Source organism: Ailuropoda melanoleuca, chromosome 3 (genome assembly GCF_002007445.2).
Source record: "Ailuropoda melanoleuca isolate Jingjing chromosome 3, ASM200744v2, whole genome shotgun sequence".
Classification (NCBI taxonomy): domain Eukaryota; kingdom Metazoa; phylum Chordata; class Mammalia; order Carnivora; family Ursidae; genus Ailuropoda; species Ailuropoda melanoleuca.
In genome coordinates this window covers 30,887,476-30,911,253 of record NC_048220.1, presented here as the reverse complement: position 1 = coordinate 30,911,253, position 23,778 = coordinate 30,887,476, and the positions used below count along the sequence as shown (strand labels likewise).

The window sequence follows — 23,778 nt, the reverse complement described above, 5'->3', positions numbered from 1 at the left end:
ATAGACAAGGCAAGAAACAACAATTGTTGGAGAGGATGTGGAGAAAGGGGATCCCTCCTACATTGTTGGTGGGAATGCAAGTTGGTACAGCCACTCTGGAAAACAGTGTGGAGGTCCCTTAAAAAGTTAAAAATTGAGTTACCCTATGATCCAGCCATTGCACTACTGGGTATTTACCCCAAAGATACAGACGTAGTGAAGAGAAGGGCCATATGCACCCCGATGTTCATAGCAGCATTGTCCACAATAGCTAAATCGTGGAAGGAGCCGAGATGCCCTTCAACAGATGACTGGATTAAGAAGCAGTGGTCCATATATACAATGGAATATTACTCAGCTATCAGAAAGAACGATTTCTCAACATTTGTTGACATGGACGGCACTGGAGGAGATAATGCTAAGTGAAATAAGTCAAGCAGAGAAAGGCAATTATGATATGGTTTCTCTCATCTATGGAACATAAGAACTAGGAAGATCGGTAGGAGAAGAAAGGGGGGGGTAATCAGAAGGGGGAATGAACCACGAGAACTATGGACTCTGAGAAGCAAACTGAGGACTTCAGAGGGGAGGGGGGTGGGGGAATGGGATAGGCTGGTGATGGGTAGTAAGGAGGGCACGTATTGCATGGTGCACTGGGTGTTATACGCAACTAATGAATCATCGAACTTTACATCAAAAATAAATGTAAAAAAAGTACTCTGTGTTGCCTTCAGCAGCATATGGAGTTAAAAAGAAACATTCTCTTTTGTAACTTTAAGAGTATGAATCTGTATTGTAATTTGATTACACTGTTCTATACTAAGAGTTAGAAGATAGCTTTACTTTGTACATAATATGAAAAAGGGTTTATGGAATCAATATAAATCTCTTACAAAAGGGAAATTTCCTACTGATAATACATGACCTAATGCAAAGTTTTTTCTTCATCTCCCCAAATGTTTCTAGACCCATGTAATATCCCTCATGTAAACATAAAAACTGTACATTTCTGCTGTTGGAGTTACTGCTTCTAGCCTGGGATCTGCAATGTCATTGTAATACTTCTTGAGAAGAAGGGCACTCTGTGCAAAGTTATCAGCAGTATAGCTCTCTTCCTTATTACCAGAATGTAGGTTAACCCTAAGCCCCAGTTTCTAGTGTGCTTTTACAAGCTTGGATTCTTTCTTTCAAATGCTAGTGAAAGTGCTGCCTTATTGAACCAATGAAAATTTCAACTTTGGAGGGAAAGTGCGACAAATTAATTGATGGAAGAATCTCTAGAAGTGCTTTGTTTAAATTGCTTTAGCATAATATTAAAACACAGTTTTATATAAAGGATACCCAATGAGGAATTACCTGGCTTCATTCACTAATGGGTTCCTCTTGACTCTTTTGCCTTCTCTTCTTCCATGTCACTTTATAACTGATAGTTTCAGAAATTAAAATAACTTCTTGAAGAAACTCTGCAACACAGACCATCCCCTTATAACTCATTTTTGTGTATATATGTTTTGTTTTTTTTTTTTACATCCACAGCTCGAAAAACAAAGAAAAAGATAAAAGGAATTCAGCAGGCCACTCCAGGAGTGTCACAAGAAACTTCTGAAAACCCTGCTAACAAAACAATAGTTCCTGCAACATTACCACAGCTCACCCCTACCCTGGTGTCCCTGCTGGAGGTCATTGAACCTGAGGTGTTATACGCAGGGTATGACAGCTCTGCCCCAGATTCGACTTGGCGGATCATGACCACACTTAACATGTTAGGTGGGCGGCAAGTGATTGCGGCAGTGAAATGGGCCAAGGCGATACCAGGTAAGACTCGGAAGGTATAGGGCTTTGTATTGTCTTCAGTAGTGGCACTCTGACTCTGTCATCCGAGTCCCACGAGCTGCCCTGTTTTCTCCTCCTCAGTTCTGGGGTCTGACCAGAGCAGAGGCCAGAAAGCATGGGAGTGGAGAGTTTGTAATAAAACTTGGACGCTGCTCTCTGCTTTTCAGATGGTTGCTCAGAGCAGAGTGATTTGAGGTCGGACGAGGTCCTATCAAAACTAGAGTCACGGGGCTTACTCAGAATTCCTTTTTCACCCAAATCTAGGGCAAGAACACGTAGAATACTTTTCAGAACTCCATTTGTTTTCCGTTAGTGTTGTATCACTTTTAAAACTCAGGGTAAAATTGGTAAAAATCAGGTATGGTGACACTTTGTCAGGAGGTACTAAAATCTCAACTAGATGAAATGATATATGTTGAACGTAAATCTGAGCTAAGATCATTTGACACTGAAGTCCCCCTATTGGAACTTGATGTGGAACAGCAGTGTCAGCCCAGACTTTACGGCTGCAGGACATTTGACAAGCTTATGTTCACACCGATAGAGAAGAGACAGAGCAAGAATTTGAGTAATATACCAAGTCAGGACTCTTTTTGCTTAAATAAGGAAAAAATGACAGTAAGTTTTATTACATTGGATGCTATTAAAAAGCACTTGTGGGCTTTGATCTGAATGTGTCAGATGACAGAGGAGAACTGTGCCCCCTCCGTGCTTCACTTCCTCTGTCAGAGGTCCCCCCAAACAAGGTGAAAGTCCTATCTGGTCTGTGGCAGGTCCCAGAGAGATGATCTTCTCTTCGGCAATTAGAATGTTTCCTCAGTCCTCTCCTTCTCTTAATTCAGGATTCAGGAACTTACACCTGGATGACCAAATGACCCTACTGCAATATTCATGGATGTTCCTCATGGCATTTGCCCTGGGCTGGAGATCATATAGACAATCAAGTGGATGCATGCTGTGTTTTGCTCCTGATCTGATTGTTAATGAGTAAGTTATCTGTGAGTCCTTTTTTAACCTGCTGATGGATTTTAACCTGGATTGCTATTATGATCATTCAGCACTGAATTCTATCAGGTTTCTTTAAATTGGGCAAATTTGAAATAGAGTTGTTTATCAATATTTGATGGCAGACCAAATGGACATGGGGCATTATTATTACTGTCCCAGGACATAGTGAAGGGTATACTTTTTAAAGATTTATTTATCCATTTTAGAGAGTGAGTGAGCAGGGGGAGTGTCAGAGGGAGAGGGACAAAGCGTATCCCAGGCAGACTCCCTGCCTAGCGCAGAGCCCAACGCAGGACTCCATCCCAGGACCCTGAGATCATGAGAGATCATGACCTGAGCCAGTATCAGGAGTCAGACACTTAACCTACTGAGCCACCAGGTGCCCCTGGAGGGTACTTTTTAATACAGTTGGGGTCAACTCTGGGGTCAGTTGATCTCACTTTGAATAGGGATGACTACAGATGAGGACATCTTGGCTGACAGGGTGGAAGGGACAGATCCTGAAACAAAAGGATCCTCATTGCATGGCAAGGCCTACTCAGTGTTTTTTACTTGGACGGTTTTTTTAATTGGGAGAGAACCAATCAAATTTTCAGATTTTATAAATGAGCTATTCTTGTGTCTGCCAGGCCTCTGCTTCCATCTGTGAAGTATTTGAGGCATCCCTTCCCCTGACATCATTGCAGTTGTTTCCTGACTAGTTTTGTGCCTCCAGTGTGTCCTCCATTGTGTTAACAATTTTTTTCTTACAAAAATACAGTTTGATCCCACCACGTACCTCCCCAACACACAGATGTCCTCGCTGTCTCCACCCTGCCCATCGGGTGCATACTCAGCATGGTTTCTGGCTTCCCCAAACCTGGCCTCTTTTTCTCTCTCACTGTTCTCTTTTATGGACGCAGCATTCCCACTCAGAGGATCTGTTCCTCAAGCATCTCGACTCAGTACCTTATAAGACCTCTCTGCTGTATATCCCCAGCTCTTAACCACTTTTTACCTTATATTACAATTTTCTATGCCTACTAACTTATCTCCTTTGTGAGAATGAAACCAAGGAGTTCTCACCCTCTCACACACACACACCCACGGTCAGAGCAGAGTAAGAAATGAAGAGTTAGTTGTGAGCACTGGGGTGCTTTTGACCAGAGGGCAAAAGAATCGATGAAACCCTAAATCCCATTGTTAGAACAGTCCCATTGCATCCTCTATGAGTCGATCCATGCTGAGTAGTTTGTGTTTAGAACTGGATGCCATATTAAAATTTAGAGTGACAAATTTAATTATGTCCAGAATGGCAAAGAGTATGGAAATTTATATAAGTCGACAAATGGGATGTTTGGAGGAAAGAGAAAGGCACAGTTGGAAGCAAGGAGGACAGCCTATAGCGATACTTTTATGTGCTGGGTGTGCTAGGCCCTAAAACAATGGATAGGAGTTCCAGAAAAGCATCTCTTGGAGCAGTGTTAAATGGAAGGGCCTGCCTTATCATGTGGTAAGCTCATATTACTTTAAGTGTTTTAATAGAGACTGGATGATCTAGCTCCAGATATTCTTAAAGACATTCTTAGGCATTGTGAAAGAAGCTGCAAGTACTGGGGTAATTCTAGATTCAGAACACATCTTTATGCTGCTACGAGATCATCCCAAGGGCACTTACCTGGCAGGATAAATACAAACCACCTAAAGCAGAAATTTCACCTTTCTGCTGTCAGGCAAGCTGGCTGCATAAAAACCTAGTCCAGAAATCCTGGCTGAACTGAATCCTGAGTTAAAGTTGGTGTTCTTTCTCTATTGGTGGTACTTATTTTCCAGCACAGTATTCTCTCAGTGATATATGAGTCCCTCCCAAGTGCCAGACAATATTTTAGGAGCTTGTGCTGTAATCGTGAGCACAATAGACGAGGCCCCTGCTAACATTCCAATGGGGAAATGAAATAAATATCTGAAATGATTTTGGAGAGCCATAATACAATAGTGTGACCGGGGGAGGGGGCAGGGAGGAAGGGGTGCAGGCTACTTTAGATTTGGGGACCAAAGAAGACCTCCTGGAGAACTGAGCACCCAACAGTATAGAAGAACAAGCCGTGTGAAAGGTGGGGGTCTGCAAAGGGTGGAACTCCCCTATGAGCTTAGAGAAGTAGATCAAACAGAAGCCTGTAGGCCAGGAAACAGAGTTGAGATTGTATTCCAGGAGCAAGAAGCAGCCAGTGGAGGCCCTCAAACAGAGGATAACATGATGGAGAATGCATTAGAGGGAACCTAGTAAGCCTGGTACAGAGTAGCAGGGATCAAGCCAGACAGGCTTCCTGGCCGGTATGGCTTACACTCTACCTGATAACGACCAGTTTCAAATGCTGCCATAAAACCTTGGTTTAAATGAGCAAGTGGTAAGAAGTGTTTAGAATTGATTCCTGTGGAAATTAAGTAAGAAAGACAATCTATGGCATGCACAACAGAAAACTAATTTCTCCAGTGTAAACTTAGATTATTCAGTACTCTCTTTAGATCCTGTGGACCCAGGAACAAGTTTACTTTCTCACAGTTCTCACCTATAGGAAATTAGCATTAATAGCAATAGTTAGAATTTCCTTTATAAGTTCATACTTGTGTACTTCAGGGGAAACTAACTCAAACGCTGGTGTTTGTCTTTCACAGGCAGAGAATGACCCTCCCCTGCATGTATGAGCAATGTAAACACATGATGTTTGTTTCCTCCGAGTTACAGAGGCTTCAGGTCTCTTACGAAGAGTATCTCTGTATGAAAACCTTACTGCTTCTCTCTTCAGGTTGGTAGAACACCTCTTTGCTTCTAAAATTCACTTCTAAGTATGTCAAAAGCATGAAATGTAAACGTGTAGAAACAGAGGTGTGTTTGTACACACTGCACCAAGTTTACCATTATTTCCTACTAGTCAGATAACTTAGAGTTTTCATAAAAGTCGAATTTTATAAAGGCACAGCCAGTGATACCAAGATTAGTAAGACAGCTAGGTGCCACGGGGAAAGAGAGAGGTATGTGAGCTCCGCAGGAGCCCCTGTCTGTCCGGAGTGTGTACAGACCTCCTCCTTCCTGTGACTTTCAGTAACATCGCTAGAGGAAAGCTGGAGAAACTGAGCCAACAAGAATGATTTTTGTTTCTCTACTACACTGTAACTTGGTCGAAAATTAGTTACACAAGGAATATGACTGTGTCCGAGAAATTATGGGAGAAAAATAGGGTGTACAGAAGATGTACCTGATGACTGTTAGAGGACTGGCTGATACGGCACTGCTGCTGCACTGGGGGATGGAGGTATTCCATCTAGAAAACAGCAGCAAGCATTCATCGAACAATCTTCAAAGTCTAGATGAAGGGGCTAGTATATAAACTTGAGTGAGGCTAGTTGTGGCTGACAAAGGCATTACTTGGTAAACCTAGAAAGCTTTTGAAAAAACAAAGTCTCTTGTTAGTAAAAAGATGGCATTTTCAACAACCAGTAAAAGGAGGTCTGAACAGTTGGTGTTAGACAAAGTTGATGACAGAATACTTCTTTCATACACAAATAAATAAATTTGCAATGTTTCAAAAAGTCTTCTTTCCATGAGTAACTCTAGTTTCAAAGCTGCCAAATAACTTGAAGGGATGGATGTTGCATGTATCTATTTCAGCTTTTCCAAGGCACACATATCATTAATGCTTTCATATTACCTTTGTTCTCAGAAAACCTAAAGGAAAAGATCATTGCTAGAGACTTTAAGGTTACCTAACAACACACTTCTTAAAGAAGTGAGCTTAATGTTATTAAACAGTTTCAAATTCTGATCATCATATCCAGGTACAGTTCAGTGCCAAATACTAACCGATCTTATTTGTAAAAAGTGATTTATGTTTTATACATGCCACACTCACAGTGCTATATGTACTTTTATCACTGCAGAGGATACGAAAAAGTAAACTGAACTAGTATATATCACTGGTTCCTTAAAGAAAAAAAGCATAGAATCAACAAGGAATAAAATATATGCCATTAGATATAATCAGACTTCTAGTCAGACAGAATACTAGAATAGGTACCCTAACCCCCCACTAAAAAATGCTAGACTAACAGCACACAAGAACCCCAAGAGGTTAGCTGTACTCAGAGGGTATATTTAATAAGTTTAAAGACAGAGGTTAGAAACCTATGTGAAATTTTTAGCCAGAATACAGTTTTTTACATGCATATATATGTACATGTGTGTATCATGTACATAAATGAATGGGATAAGAGGCATGAATGAGGGAGGATGGCTGAAAGAGCGCTTTAAAACTCTCTTTTAAAAAATGATCCCATCGGCGAGCAGCATAGCAAATGATTATCCTAACACATTAGTAACCCATTCACAGTATACCAGTTGAAAAAAAGCTCTGGGCTAAGGTAGTCATCAGAGATTGACAATAAAAGGTGGACAAGAATAGGGAAAGGAATTATACAAAAACGGCTGAAAACTTTCCAGAGTTGTTGAAAGACACCACCCTGTCCAGGCAGCTTAGTGAATTCCACATAATATACAAGTAAAATCCAACTGACTGAAAAAAAGATCTTCAAAGGAGAAGCAGTCTAATAACCATATGTCTCCTGTAAGGGAAGCAGGAGTGTAAGGTGGGAGAGGAGGCTCAGAAACGCCCATAAGGGTCAAGACAACACAGATGTCATCATAAAAGGAAAGACCCCCCCCCCACATCCCCAACACCTAACCACCCTATCAGTAGGGCTCCAGTATAGTAACTGGATTATAACTCCCAGAACTGCAGAGCATGTCCATTTGAGAAGGAGTTCTCAGGGAAACCTAAAAACAACAGGGGAAAAACAATAAAAACAGGCAAACAGGTTTCAGTTTCTGTTAAACAAACACCTCTACAGCTAACAAACATGAAACAGCCCAGCTCCTAGCCAGATTAACATAAAACCTCATACTAAACGTGTCATTATTACCCCAGCCCTGATCTATCACTATCCAGCCATCAGGAAAAAAAAGATAAGGTATGCAAGCTTAAAGGCAACACAAAACAGTCTGAAGAGGTACAAGCATCAGACCCAGCTCGGCTAGGACACAGATGTTATAATGATCAGATAGGTAATTTAACATAATGATGATTACTATGTTAAGGGCTCTAATGGAAAAAGTAAACAACATGCAAGAACGCATGGGTAATGTAAGCCGAGAGGTGGAAACTCTAGGAAAGAAAAGGAAATGCTAGAGACTAAAAATACTGTAATGGAAATGAGGAATGCTCATCAGTAGACCAGATGTGGCAGAGTCCCAAACTTAAATGCAAAGAGAAGGATAAAAACAACATGGAACGGAATATTCAGAAACTGTGGGGGCCATTACACAACATGTCACATACAAGTAATGGGGACATAAGAAATAAAAAAAAATGGAAGAAATATATGAAATAATGGCTTGAAAATTTTCCAAAATTGATGCCAAAACAGAGACCCAGGAAGCTCGAAAAACTCCAAGAAAGATAAATACCAAAAAATCTACATCTAGGTATATTTTACTCAAACTGGAAAAAGCCAAAGACAAAAAATTTTGAAAGAAGCCAGAGGGGGAAGAAACATCTTACCCATAGAGGAACAAAGATAAAAATGACATCAGAATTCTCATCGGCAACTACGCACGCAGGAAGGGAGTCGAGTGAAATATTTAGTGTTATAAAAATCAATCTACAATTATGTATCCAGTGAAATTATCCTTCAAAAGTGAGGGTGAAATAGAGTCTCAAACAAAAACAGAGAATTAGTCATGAGAAGACCTCCCCTGCATAAAATGTTTAAGGAAGTTCTTCAGAGGAAATGAAAATGATGCAGTTCAGAAACGTGGATCTTCAGAAAGGAGAGCATGAGAGGAGGAAACGATGAAGATGAAAATTCATTTTTCTTCTTATGTGCTCTAATGCACAACTCTGGAAAGTAATTACAGCAACGGTGCACTAAATGATCATAACATGCGGACGAAGGAAGTGACTGACAGGAGAGGACCCGCGCGTACTGCTGGCAGGCACCTGCACCACAGATCAGGCAGAGCAGTCTTATTTAAAGGAGCTGTAGACGAGTTGTCTGTGTATATGAGGATCTCCAGGGCTAGCACTGAAAACAGCTTTAAAAATATGTAATAATAGATAGACTGAGAGGAGAGAATCTAGAATCATAGGAAACACTGAGCAGAAACCAGAGAAGGTCGAGAAGAGGCGAGGATTACAAAAGAAAGAACCAGTGCACTGAGTAGAAAACAGTGACAAACATGGTTGCTAGTAACCCAGATAGATCAATCACCTGACATGTGAATGGTCTAAATGTACAGTCGTCTTTTTTTTTTTTTTAAATGAAGGTGAAAGGAAATTTTGCCACCAGAGAGCCTCAATAAAGTAAGATTAAAGGCTATACTTAGGCTAAGGGAAAGGAGTCCCATCTCTAAGAAGGAAAAGAACAGTGCGTGGTAAATATGTAGATATGTTTAAGCTAATATTTATTAGTGTTTTGAAGGGTCTAAAAAACAGAACTGAAATAATACACAATAATTACACCTAAGCAAGAAGGGTAGTTTGAATGTTTAAATTTCAGGGACGCCTGGGTGGCTTAGTCGGTTAAGCGTCTGCCTTCAGCTCAGGTCATGATCCCAGGGTCCTGGGACTGAGTCCCTCATCAGGCTCCTTGCTTGGCCGGGGGGGGGAGCCTGCTTCTCCCTCTGCCCACAGCTCCCCCTGACTTGTGGGCTCTAATAAATAAAATCTTTAAAAAAAATTTTCAATAATGATGGCTAAAGATAGAAGTACACAAAGTACCCAACCACCAAGGTGGGGGGTGGGGGTGGCAGCGGAGTCAGACATGGTAAGGAAAAGCAATCCAAACAAATGAAATGACGGGGAAGAGCATAAACAAATGCATGGTAAGGGAAAGTAACAAATGGTATATGAATAAATTTATCAGCAATTTCATTAAATAGAGAGGAGATAAAAGCTCCAAGGTAAAAAGACCCACAAAAAAATCCAAGACTGTATTTAAAAAAGAAAAAAAATCCAACTTTATGCTATTGACATGAGAATATCTAAATAAAGCTACTGAATGGCTGAAGTAAAAAGCCATACAGTAACCCAGTGACGGTAGGGTCACTTGCACTGTAGGGTGTCACATGATAACGGTTTTCAGTTTTGTACACACAGTGTCATAGCTGCTCAACTCTGATGCTTGTAGAATGAACACAGTTGTCAACAACAGAAAGAGAACACGCATGGTTACATTCCAATAAAACTTTATTTTCAAACACAGGCTGCTGGTGGGACTAGGCCACTGGTCATGGTTTGCTGACCACTATTTTAAACCAAAAAAAGCTGTGGCAGCTACATTTATTATCAGCACAGACTTTAAAGTGGAAAAAAAAAACAACACAAAAAACCCAGCTCTTTAAAGATACTCCTTACATAAAGCTACTTACCAGAAAAGTAATTCTAAGTATATGGCTTAACCACATGAGGCAAAAAAATTCATGGAGCTACAAGGATAATTAGGGGTAATTTGGGATAGATGAAATTCTTTTAAACGTAAGCACTGAATAGGGCTTCCCCCATCATTATTTTTAGAATTCGGGTAACAATCAGGGAAAAAATTACATATAAACAATCAGTGAAAATATTAAATTTTAATATTTAAGATACTAGCAATAATTAGGTTACCTGTAATATATTAACCCATTTTTAACATGGTAGGCTCTTACCACTTCTGATTAAGTAGCCTTCATTTTCACAGTAATACTGACATCTTACAAGTGCCATGGATTGTTTCATAGGATCAGAATGTTTTCATATGTGTTCCTTGTTCTAACCCTAGTCAAAATCCAGGGAGAGTGATACATCACATTAACAAAATGAAAGGTAAAAATCATATAATCATCTCAACGGGTGCAGAAAAAGCATCTAACAAAATTCAGCATCTATTTATGATAAAAACTTTCAGCAGAATGAGTATAGAAGGAACATACCTAAGGCATAATAAACGCCATATATGACAACCGACAGCTATCCTCATACTCAATGGTGAAAAGCTGAAAGCTTTCCCTGTAAGAACAGGAATAAGAAGACAAGGATATCCCCTGTCATCACTTTTATTCAACACAGTATTAGGTTCTAGCCAGAGCAATTAGACAAGAAATAAAAGTCATTCAAATCTAAAAGAACTAAACAAAACTGTCTCAGCAGATGACATATTATATATAGAAAATCTTAAAGACTCCACAAAAAGACTGTTAGAACAAATAAACAAATTTAGTAACAATGCAGGATACAAAATCAATATGCAAAAATCTGTTGCAGTTCTATACACTAATAATGAACTAGCAGGAAGAGAAATTAAGAATATAACTCCATTTATATTTGCATCAAAAATAACAAAATATCTAGGAATAAAGTGTATCCAAGGAGGTGAAAGACCTGTATGCTGAAAACTCTAAGACACTGATGAGAGAAACTGAAGATGACAGAAATAAATGGAAAGATATTCCACATTCATGGATTGGAAGAATATTGTCAAAATGTCCATATTTCCAAAAACCATCTACATATTCGGTGCAATCCCTGTTAAAATTCCAATGGCATTTTTCACAGAACAAATAATCCTAAATTCTGTATGGAACTGTAAATAAGACCCAGAATAGCCAAAGAAACATAGAGAAAGAAGAACAAAGCTAACGGCATCACCCTCCCTGGCTTCAAACCTTATTACAAAGCTGTAGTCATAAAAAACAATACAGTGCCGGCATAAAAAAGAGACACATAGCTCAATGGAGAGATTAGAGAGCACATACATAAACCCAGACATAGATGGTCAATTAATTTACGACAAAGTAGCCCAGAGTGTATGATGGGGAAAGAAAGTCTCTTCAATAAATGATGCAGGGAAAAATGGACAGCCATAAGCAAAAGACTGAAAGTGGACTATATCTTATACCATACACAAAAAATAACCCAAAAATGAGTCAAAGACTTGAATGCAAGACTTGAAACTATAAAACACCTAGAAGAAAACAGAGGCAGTAAGCTCCGTAACATCAGCCTTGGTGATGAATTTCTTAATCCGGCACCAAGAGCAAAGGCCAGAAAAGTAAAAATAAAAATCTGGCACCACATCTAACTATAAAGTTTCTGCACACCAAAGAAAATGATCAACGAAATGAAAAGGCAACCTACAGAATGGGAGAAAATACTTGCAAATCCTAACCGGCCAACAGGCACATGAAAAGATTTTCATCATACCTGGTGATTAACAGGGAAAGGCAAATCAAAGCCACATCTCATCTCACATCTCTTAGAATGTCTGTTTTCAAAAAGACAAGAAATAAGCGTTGGCGAAGGTATGGAAAAGAGGGAACTCTGCACACTGCTGGTGAGAATGCAAACTGGTGCAGCCGCTGTGGAAAACAGTATGGATGTTCCTCAGAAGTTAAAAATAGGACTACTACATGACCCCATATTCCATTTCTGGGCATTTGTCCACAGAAAATGAAAACCCTAACTCGAAAAGTGTATGTAGCCTCATATTCATGGCATAACTATTTACAAAAACCAAGACATGGAAACAACTAAAGTGTCCATCTATGGATGAATGGATAAAGACGGGATATATATGATACATACAGCACATATACATTCAATGGAATATTATTCCACCATCGAAAACAGTGCCATCTTGCTACTTGCAACAACATGGATGGACCTTCAGGGTGTTAGGCTAAGTGAAGTAAGCCAGTCAAAGGAAGACAAGTACAAATAAGTGTAGAATCTCAAACAAGGAGACAGGCTTGTTTGTACAGCGAACAGACTGGTGGTGTCCAGAGGAGGGCTGACTGGAGGGTGGGAGAAAGGGAGAAATGGGGGTTAAAAAAGAGAAACTTCCAGGCATAAAATAAGTCATGTGGATGTCATACACAGCATGGTGATTATAGTTATTAGTACTATACGTTATAGATGTGAAGGTTACTGAGAGGAAATCTTAAATGTTTTCATCGTAAGAAAAACTGTGTCTAATACATGGTGATGGATGTTAACTATAGATGTATTGTGACCATTTTGCAATACATACAAATATTAAAAAAAAAAAAACTCAGTGAGAAAGAGTAGAAGACACAGCTCAGGCAGGTTATACTCAAATCCACAGAGCAAGTAAGAATTAAAACTTCTTGCTCCTAAAGCCAGTGCTTTTCCTGAATTCCAGAATTTTCTGAGACGTCAGCAACAAGAAAGTGAAGTTTGGGAAACAACATACTCCCCTCCCTAGAAAGTGCCGATTTTGGCTCCGACAAATCCTGAAAACCAGTAATCTGCCTAACTTTGTATTAGCCTTTGCTTATATTTTGACCAAATCCCTTTTTCCCTAACTATTAACACAGAACCAGAGTTCCTAGGAGCACACTTTGAGAAATTTGGGCATGTACAAAAGTCAGTCTTTGCAGGATTCACGGACAACATGATTAATCTTCTGTTCACAGTCCTTCTCACTGGTACCAGTTTTTGAAAAGTAATATAAAAGGACTGACTTGATACCACTTCAATCTAGAAACTATACGGTATTTTCTAAGTACATAAGGGAAGGTAAATACGTGCTCCCCAGCAAGGCACGACTCCAGGTTAAACCCTTCAATTTTGTGTTATCCCCTAGTCTCTCTTGCCTGTACTTTCCTAATCCCGTGAAATGCTTGTATTTTCATGAAATGTATTCAGAGTGTATATATAATGTACATCAGGAAGCGTGCTATTAATAATAAATGCCCTACGGGCACATAGAGTTACTATGAGAAAATTCTTTACTTGACATCATCTTAACCTTTCAGTTCCTAAGGAAGGTTTGAAGAGCCAAGAGCTATTTGATGAAATTCGAATGACCTACATCAAAGAGCTAGGAAAGGCCATTGTGAAGAGGGAAGGGAACTCCAGCCAGAACTGGCAGCGCTTTTACCAACTGACAAAACTCTTGGACTCCATGCATGATGTAAGTGTCAGACCTAAGTCCCGCTATCCAGAGCACTGTCTGGGACATGGGGTTAGTTAATTATAATTACATATCATCTGATGAATTGATTATATATAATGTCAGCCTCAGTTTCACACACATTTCTCCTAAGGCCAGTTATGAAATATCATTTCATCTAGTCACATGCATAGAACATCATGATGCCAGTACAGAATTTAATAGCACAGTTTAAAACAAAAACATCAAATTCCCTGTTTTCTATGACTAGTCAATTAAATTACCATACGTCCTTCACATGTTATTGTACTAGAGTTCACCATGATGCACTGAAGGCCATGTAATTCTATATACAATTCTAAAGAATCCAAAACGTGCCTGGTACCCGAATGCCCGCTTTATTTAACTGAACTTCTTTCTTATTTGGTGCATTCCAGCAAAGATAGGTATATTCTAGGTCAGATAGATGTATTTTCTAAATTAGAGGCCAAAAAGCATGAGATGTTCCTACTAGTAAGTTTTTAAGAATAATCGTTTGAACATTTTCTCTTGCAGGTGGTTGAAAATCTCCTTAACTTTTGCTTCCAAACATTTTTGGATAAGACCATGAGTATTGAATTCCCAGAGATGTTGGCTGAAATCATCACCAATCAGATACCAAAATATTCAAGTGGAAATATCAAAAAACTTCTGTTTCATCAAAAGTGATTGCCTTAACAAGAAAGGTTGCCTTAAAGAAAGTTGAATTTATAGCTTTTATTGTACAAACTATCAATTTGTCCTTTAGCAGTTTTGCTGTTTTATTTTTTCCTTTCTCTTTTTGTCTGGTCTTTGTTTTCGTTTCGTTTCGTTTTAAATACGCACTACATGTGGTTTATAGAGGGCCAAGACTTGGCAACAGAAGCAGGTGAGCCATCGCTTCTCAGTGGTGGGAAGAGTAGAGAGTGATAGTTGGTGGATCCCAGAAATTAGCCACAGTCATGGGGGGTGATCTCCACTGTCAGGGAAGGATGGCGCCTAAACCGCCAGTGCCCAAAGTCTGCGTGACAAACTTTCTGCTCATACTTTTCACAGTCAGCTGGACAAAATTTTCTAGACTTTTTTGTTGGTGTATTTTCCCCTGTATAGTTAGGATAGCAGTTTTTGACTTATGCGTGGAAACCTGAAAAAAAGTTTACAAGTGTCTATCAGAAAAGGGAAGTTGTGCCTTTTATAGCTATTACTGTCTGGTTTTAACAATTTCCTTTATATTCAGTGAACTACGCTTGCTCATTTTTTCTTACATAATTTTTGTATTCAAGTTATTGTACAGCTGTTTAAGATGGGCAGCTAGTTCATAGCTTTCCTAAGCAAACTCTAAACATTAATCTTCTGTGTGAAAATGGGTTGGTGCTTCTAACCTGATGGCACTTAGCTATCAGAAGACCACAAAAATTGACTCATATCTCCAGTATTCTCGTCAAAAAAGCTCATATTTTGTATATATCTGCTTCAGTGGAGAATTCTGTAGGTTGTGCAAATTAACCGTCCTACCTGGTGTGGAGCACCTAGTCCAGTGACCCGCTCAATAAACTGTGGATGATGGTTGCAAAAACTAATTCAAAAACAAAACAAAACTACCAAGAGGCCCTGTTTGCACTTAAGGCCCTATCTCTGCTATGGCTAGATAGCAAGAAAGTTGGTCAAGAGTCGTTCAGGACCTTTTGTTGTAGTTTATATAAGTTCTTGAAAAAAATCAGGATTCCAGATAACCAGCTGTCAGAGACACAGCTGAGAGATTTGAATCAGACCAAGTATTTCCTCTCACTCAAATTGACCCCCCAGATAAATCTCCAATACGGCAAACATAGCCAGACACCCATTTTCACATTCCCATCCGTCACCAATTGGTCTCTTTCCTGGCAGTGCAGGAAAGCTCAGCTACTGATTTTTCTGATTTCGAGCTGTCAGACTTCCATGTTTGTAAGACTACACGTAGCCTCACGTCCCTCCGTGTGCCATAGAGTTTAACAAAAGTCTTGTGAACTTCTCCTCCTCACTGTTGAGAATGATCATTTTAAACAAATAGAAGCTGTAGTAGCCCTTTCTGTGTGCACCTTACCAACTTTCTGTAGACTCAAAACTTATATTTACGAAGCCACAAGAAAGCTTATTTCTATTCATGGTGGCCAAATTATTTGTGTAATAGAAAACTGAAAATCTAATATTAAAAATACGAAACTTCTAATATATTTTTATATTTAGTTATAGTTTCAGATATATATCATATTGGTATTCACTAATCTGGGAAGGGAAGGGCTACTGCAGCTTTACATGCAATTTATTAAAATGATTGTAAAATAGCTTGTATAGTGTAAAATAAGAATGATTTTTAGATGAGATTGTTTTATCACGACATGTTATATATTTTTTGTAGGGGTCAAAGAAATGTCGATGGATAACCCATATGATTTATAGTGCGTGCAAGCATTCATGCAGACAGCAGTGGTCTCAGAAACGCAGCAGGTTTGCTCTAGGGGAAGAGGGACATGGAGACCGGCCCCTGTGTGCCATGAAGGCTGCCGAGGCTCCGTCCCATTCAGATCACAGAGTGAGTCATCCTCTGCCTCCCACGGTGGGTGACCGCCCTCCTCATTCCCACAGTAGTCTGTCCGCCCAGGTGTGTGGGCGGAGTCTCCCCTGGCTCAAGTGTGCAACTGGGGGGGTGGGAGGGACAGAGAGGTGGTACCCACCAGCTCACCCCCTCCCAGCGCTCCCTGACAGCAGGGCTACTTTCCCACAGAGCACAGAGCCCCTCCAGCAATGTGGTCAACACCAGGGCTTCAGGACTTTGGCAATAAGACGCGTAGAGGTACCAGCAGTCTGTAAATAGTGCAGAATCCCATAGGTTGCCAAATAATACACTAATTCCTTTCTGTCCTACTAGAGTTCATTTCCAAACAAAATGAGTACATGTTTGTTTTCTTTGAATGCTTTTTTGAATGTTATTTGTTATTTTTCAGTATTTGGAGAAATTATTTAATAAAAAATGTAATCATTTGCTTTTTGAATGCTCTCTAAAAGGGAATGTTCCTTTTGTAATGGTTTAAATTGATCTCAAAGTATTTTAAGATGGTCTGTAACCCAGCTGGATGTGAAATTTTTGGTGCCTAAGAAATACCGCTTGAATATTATTATCAATGACAGTGTTAAGTTTCAAAAAGAGCTTCTGGAAGGTAAATTATTATTCATTTATGGAATGTTATATGGTTAAAACCAGAAAGCACATCACATGTTACTCTTTAGTCCCAACTTTGGTTCTCAAAAAAAATAGAGCTCAATGAAAAAAAAGACACATGCACTTGGTCAAAAGAAAATCAACTGACATTCAAGAAACTAGGAGGCTGTACCCTGCACGGAAAAGAAGTTGTGCCCTTGTGAAATAAGTGGGAAGGAAGAAGGTTATCTTAGCTATGTTTGAATAGAATTACAATCTAAGTGAGAAAAGATCCGATGCTATTGGAAAGCAGCTTCATTTTCTATGTAGGTGGTGTCCTGCCATCCCAAACTAAGTTCATAGCAACTTCGGGGTTGGCAACATGCCAAGGTGACTTACAGCAAATCCTGAAAAGTATTTTTAATTATTGGTGGAAAAATGTGTCCTTCTCAGTGTTTTTAGGCCTTCCTGGGACACTGTACAAGTGCTTGTTTAAAACTTTGGCAAGGGAACCTGAAAGATCATCTACCTTCTGGAGTGGGGAAAACAAAAAAGAACACCCCAAAAGGAAAGCTAACATGACTCCTGTCTGAAGAGCTTAAATAGTTAGCGTCAGGTGAGCTCTGGGTGTACGTGCAAAGGAAAAGCCGACCTCGCTTCAGAACTGGATGGGGGGAGGGCAGGGGCAGTTTTACTTACCTAAACCACCTCTCCTCCATCAGTCTTAGCTTAGTTTTGTGTTTAATACCCTAAAGCGACATCACTGTGGAATGAACAATAAGAATAGACTCTGGTCTGTCAAAACTCAAGAACCCTGACAGCCCTCAGTGAGATTTCAGTGTTGGCCGGTCACCCTTAATACTGTAGCTGTAAATGAATGTGTTTTCACGTGCCTGGTTTGAGAGATGGATGGGAGAAGAGGAGTGTAAGGAGGGCACTTTAACCACTTTGAATGGAAGTTGCATCATTTTCCAGACTATGATCAGTTAGCCTGGTCCACCAGGGATTAGTGACCAGGTTTTCAGGAAAGGATTAGCTTCTCTCTAGAAAATGCCTAAAAGAAGGATTTTATTTTCTGATGAAAGGCTGTATGAAAATACCCTCCTCAAATAACTTGCTTAACTACATATAGATTCAAGTGTGTCGATATTCTATTTTGTATATTAAACAAATGCTATATAATGGGGACAAATCTATATTATACTGTGTATGGCATTATTAAGAAGCTTTTTCATTATTTTTTATCACAGTAATTTTAAAAATGTGTAAAAATTAAAACCAGTGACTCCTGTTTAAAAATAAAAGTTGTAGTTTTTTATTCATGCTGAATAATAATCTGTAGTTAAAAAAAATGTCTTTTTACCTACACAGTGAAATGTCAGACTGTAAAATCTTGTGTGGAATTGTTTAACTTTTATTTTTCATTTAAATTTGCTGTTCTGGTATTACCAAACCACACATTTGTATTGAATTGGCAGTAAATGTTAGTTAGCCATTTACAGCAATGCCAAATATGGAGAAACATCATAATAAAAAAATCTGCTTTTTCACTATGTGACTCCAACATGCTTTTGTAGAACTCATGCAGTTCCAATTTTCCTACTTTTTGTTCTCCTTCTTCTACTAAAGGCAGAGTTATCACTTCAGGCAACTTTTAAGACACTGAAGTGGACACTGACAAACCAATGTGGCGGTGTTTGCAGGCTACTGGGGCAGAAATCCCAAGCGAGCTTCACCCTGGTGCCAGAGACACAGACCATCCCATCCAAACCTCAAATGGTCCTACACCAATTCCTGCAAAGGGTATGAAGGCAAGGAAGAACCCACTCCCGAAGGTTCTCCCACTCTATCAGTCCTTATCATGAAAAGTGACATTTTATGTAAACAGATGTTATCTAGCCAAAATTCTTGCCTTCATTTAAAATCAATTCTTTCCCCCCAGAGAAGAACATATGTAGTACATACAGCAGCATGGAGGCACAGTATAGACCACAAAGACAGAAGGGGCTCACGTGGTAAACCAGCTCTCCTATACAACTTCTTAGTATTTTCCCCAAGTACCTTGTGTTCAGGTCAGATCCGTGGACCGGATGATGTCATAGACACTTTCCTGTAAATACTCTTTTCCCCATCAATGACTTCCTTTACCAAGGAAAAAGGCATCATGATTTAAATACCAAGTTTGCCTTAGCCATCCTAAGTATACCAAGCATTTGCTACATACCTGCTTCACTAGGTGATAAATACTGCAGAAAGAGCACGAGAGAGAAAAATACTATCCCTACCCTCAGTTGGATAGAATACGTGATTGGAAAAGTGTGTCTAGCAAAATGTTCCCCGTGCTCGGCACTGCAGAAGCCCGGGGCCAGCAGCAGCATGTGCACACGGTACTGCCTCAGTGTCCCCGGCAGGTAGCAGAGCTGGAGAGTACCTTCACGCACACCACACTAGCGAATCCTCACCCAGCACATGCATGAAATGAGAACAGGTGAGGAGGAAGATACTAACTCCATTTATAAAAAAGAAAACAGGCTCAGAGTTTAAGCAACTGGTTCATAGCAGCTAACGCCATCTTATCGAGGTTTGAATGGAAAGTCTCTGTAAATGAGGCCATTTATCCCATGTCCGAGAACATGCCTCTTGACCACAAGCCTCCCGGAGAACTGGTTTTGGTTTTCTGTTCTTGGATTAATGTTTACATTTACTGAGCATTCAACCAAGTGCCGGGCATCACATTTCAACACATTATCTCATTTAAGTTAGCAAAGCTACACAGCAGTGCTGTGAAATGCTCTTTGCAAGTGCTGTCAACTACCATGATTACTTTCATTGCATTTATATAAGGAAACGGGGGCTTACAGAACTGAGTTCCTTGCCTAGGGTCACAAAGCTATGAAGTGGTTAATTAGAACCTTCAAACACACACACACACACACACACACACACACTGGGCATCTGGCTCCAGAGTTCATGCTCTTAAGCACTACTGAGAAATTATTAATATGAAGCTCCTAACTAGATTAGAAGAACCCATACTGAGCATTCTGTGTCAGGCCTTGTGACATGATCTCATTTTAATCTAATCCCTTCTGCTACCATATCAATTCTGAGTTAGACACTGAACAATATTTCCTTCTCCTAAACGCATGTGTCCTAGCCCCTGGGGATGTTGCTGGTCAAAAACAGTAACTGCCCAGAAACGACAATATGCTTGAGTTTGTCAAATATCCAACAAGGAAGCTGTCTCATCAACAGCCACAGGAAAATCAACCAACATTTCTTCAAGGGATGTGGGACATATGGGCTACATTCACAGTGAAGAACAAAGTTGCTTACAAAGGAAAACTGATGCAGATCAACAAAGGAATCGTGTACACACTATAAATTAGCCATAAGCTTTTCTAGGATCCTTTGTCACTGTCGTCTAGAGTTCTCAGTACACATGCAACTGTGCTGGAAATAAGAATTGGGGCCATCCAAGAACCATAGGGTTGTCGTCTAGAATCACAAGGAACTGAGTTAAGAATAGAACTCTCCAAAATGGAGAAATGGGGAGAGTGTGCATAAAAACCAAACAAAGGTTCATACAAGATGAGACTGTGCCGTAAATCTCTCCTGACGAGTTTCATGGTCCACTATGTGGCAGGCATACTAGACAAGTTAAAGACCACAAAGGCAACATTAAAACTTCAAGGTGAGCTTTCTGCCCCCAAGGAATCAAAGATGACAGCCACATGGCTCATCAATTCCACTCCTCCCTATCTACTCAAAAGCCATGAAAATGTGCACACAGTGATGTGCGTGCAAATGTTCACGGCACTATTCGTAATAGCCCAGAAGTGCCAAGACTCCAACGTCCATCAACTGATGAAGACCTAAACAATTTGTGGCATATCCATACCAGAGAATACTATACAGCAATAAGAACGTGACATAATGCATGCTCTAACATGGGTGAACCTCAAAACCAATATGCTGAGTAAAAACTCAGACATCAAAGACCACATGTGACTTGATTTCACTTACATGAGATGTCCGGAAGAGGCATGTCTACAGATACAGAAGCAGACCAAAGATTGCCTGTGCTTAGGGATGGCAACAGGGCTTGGGTGACAGTGAGCATGAGGAACTTTATGGGGAGAGAGATGGAAATGTTCTAAAACTGAATTATACTGATGGTTGCACAACCCAATAAACTTAATAAAAATTATTCAATTGTATACTTACAGTGAGTAAACTTTGTGCTATGTACGCTTTCTCTCTATTTTTTTTTAAAGAATTTATTTATTTATTCGACAGAGAGACAGCCAGCAAGAGAGGGAACACAAGCAGGGGGAGTGGGAGAGAAAGAAGCAGGCTCACAGCAGAGGAGCCTGATGTGGGGCTCGACCCCACAACTCCGGGATCACGCCCTGAGCCGAAGGCAGACGCTTAACCGCTGTGCCACCCAGGCGCCCCCTATATATTTTTAAATAAATGTATTTTTTTAAATATGTAAGAGGCAGACAAGCAAACGTATAGCTACCATTTGCATCAGAAGCCAGTACAAAGTACTTTGAATACATAAAGACAGATGCAGCTGTTTTTCTGAGAGGCCTACAGAAGACGTTTTCATTGTGCTGGGTGTCAGAGGATCAGTTAAGTTTCGTAGTGCAAACAAGGGCTTACTAGTAATAGATTTTCCCCTAATATATTTTTTTTCACAATATGTAATTTTATTTATGGTCAAGAATGTACTCCCCTAATATTTAATTGATCCTGTGTTGTATTCACTGAGACAGCCACCATGCACTAAGCGACCACAAAATGACCAGTAAACACAAAACTAGCACACATGTGCACATTTTAAATACAAAAGGATGTGTGGCTCAAATACTAAGCGTTAATAACTAAGACCTTGGTAGCTACAACTTTATAATGAGACAAATCTGGGATCAAATCTTACTTCTGTCTTTTAACTAAATCTGTGACCTGTTCCATATGAAAAATGGAATAACATCATCTTAAAGGAATGAGAGAAGTAAATGTGATACAGTATTTAATCTGCTTAGCTCAGTGTCTACCACACAAGAAGTGCTGAAGACATGTTAGCTGTTTTTTAAATCTTCAAGTAAATCTAAAAGGGCAATTTTTTAATGCTCTCCCCAAAAATACACAGAAGAAGTGAATGATGAAGAATGATGCAAACACCAGGACTGTATACAAACTTTCATCCTCACATACCCTAATAAAGGCACACAGGGTTAGGGGAGACCGTTAGAATACTGGCCTATATTTTCATTATGTCACACATTCCCAGCTATCAGACCTTAGCAGGGGTCGTCCCCTAGAAGAAGTGACCGTTCTTTCAGAAAAGGTCTTCCATTTCCAACGAGTATTTCATAGCATAAGAGGAGTGCCAAGGCAATTTAGATCAAAGGAGAAATGGTGAAGTTACAGATTTGATTGAGGTCTTTTATACAGAATTTTTCCTGGTCAATAAGGAGACTCCCAAAAGGAGGCAACCACCCTGTTACTCTTTTATCCCACATGTAGAGTACCTCCAGGCTATCCCAGTAACTGATGCATATAAATACAAACTAAATTGCATTAATTGGCATTAATGAGAGGGAGAACAATCTGAGCTCAAAATCCCTACTATAAATATCTTTTTTAAGTATACCCAATAGAACTTAAGACATGTCCACATAAAAACTTACATGAAAATATTGAGATCAGCATTATTTATAAGAAACCAAAAAGTGGAAACAATCTAAATGTCCATCAACTAATAAATGGATAAGTAAAATGTGGTATATCCATACAGTGAAATATTATTTGGCAATAGAAGGGAATGAAGTACGGGTGCTTGCATACAACACAGATGAACTTTGACAATATTATGCTAAGAGAAGCCAATCACGAAAGACCATATATTTTATAAATCCATTTATATTAAATATCCAGAGTAGAGAATGTGGTTCCAGGGGCAGGGAGAAGAGGAGGGGATAGTGAGGAGTGACTGCTTAATGGGTACTGGGCTTCTTCTGGGGGTTAATGAAAATGCTCAAAAACTGTATTGATGGTCGCACAACTCAGAGGATTTGAAAAGCCTTTGAATTATTTTAAGTGGGTAAACCTTATGGTATCTGGATTATAACTCAAAACAGATGTTCAAAAGAAGAAGAAATATATAACCAAAACAGCCCTCTATTAGTTAAACTGAATTTGTACTTAAAAACCTTTCCATCAAGAAAATTCCAGGCCCGAATGGTTTCACTGGTCAATTCTATTCAAAATTTAAGGAAGAAATAATACCAATTCTACATAAACTCTCCTCCCCCCCTCCCACACACACACAAAAACCGAGGAGGAGGGAATAATTCTCAATCCATTCTGAGGCCAGCTTTAATTAACCTGATATCAAAATTAGCCGATAATTACAAGAAAACTACAGACTGGGGGGTTAAGATGGCGGAGGAGTAGGGGACACCTTTTTCAGCCGGTCCCCTGAGTTGAGCTGGATAGGTACCAGACCAGCAGGAAACATCCACGGAATCAGCCTGAGACGCAGGAAGATACATCTGGATCTCTACAAATGAACATCTCCAGCGCTGAGTATCGAGGTACGAAGCGGGGAGCCGTGAAACCGCGCACAGATATCGGAAGCTAAACAGAAGGGGGAGGGAGCCGCCGTGTCAGGGCGCCGGGAAGCGGTAGCCACCTGCAAGGGGGAGCGGACAGACCGCGGACCCGCACGCTTGAGACAGCAGGCTGAGAAGGGAGCTCCGGGAGCG

At 39.9% G+C, this 23,778-nt stretch overlaps 1 protein-coding gene across 5 annotated transcripts in view; it reads left to right on the top strand.

Moving 5' to 3' along the window:
- The window catches only part of NR3C1 (nuclear receptor subfamily 3 group C member 1), a 120,145-nt gene extending 101,593 nt beyond the window's left edge, over positions 1-18,552 (top strand). For all 5 annotated transcript variants that reach the window (XM_034656201.1, XM_034656200.1, XM_034656203.1 and 2 more), the window contains exons 5-9: positions 1,516-1,794; positions 2,655-2,799; positions 5,476-5,606; positions 13,670-13,827; positions 14,362-18,552. In XM_034656201.1, coding sequence (XP_034512092.1) covers positions 1,516-1,794; positions 2,655-2,799; positions 5,476-5,606; positions 13,670-13,827; positions 14,362-14,514 — 866 coding nt within the window. In that variant the 3' untranslated portion in view covers positions 14,515-18,552. The remainder of the gene's footprint in view (positions 1-1,515; positions 1,795-2,654; positions 2,800-5,475; positions 5,607-13,669; positions 13,828-14,361) is intronic.
- Positions 18,553-23,778: the final 5,226 nt, after the last annotated feature.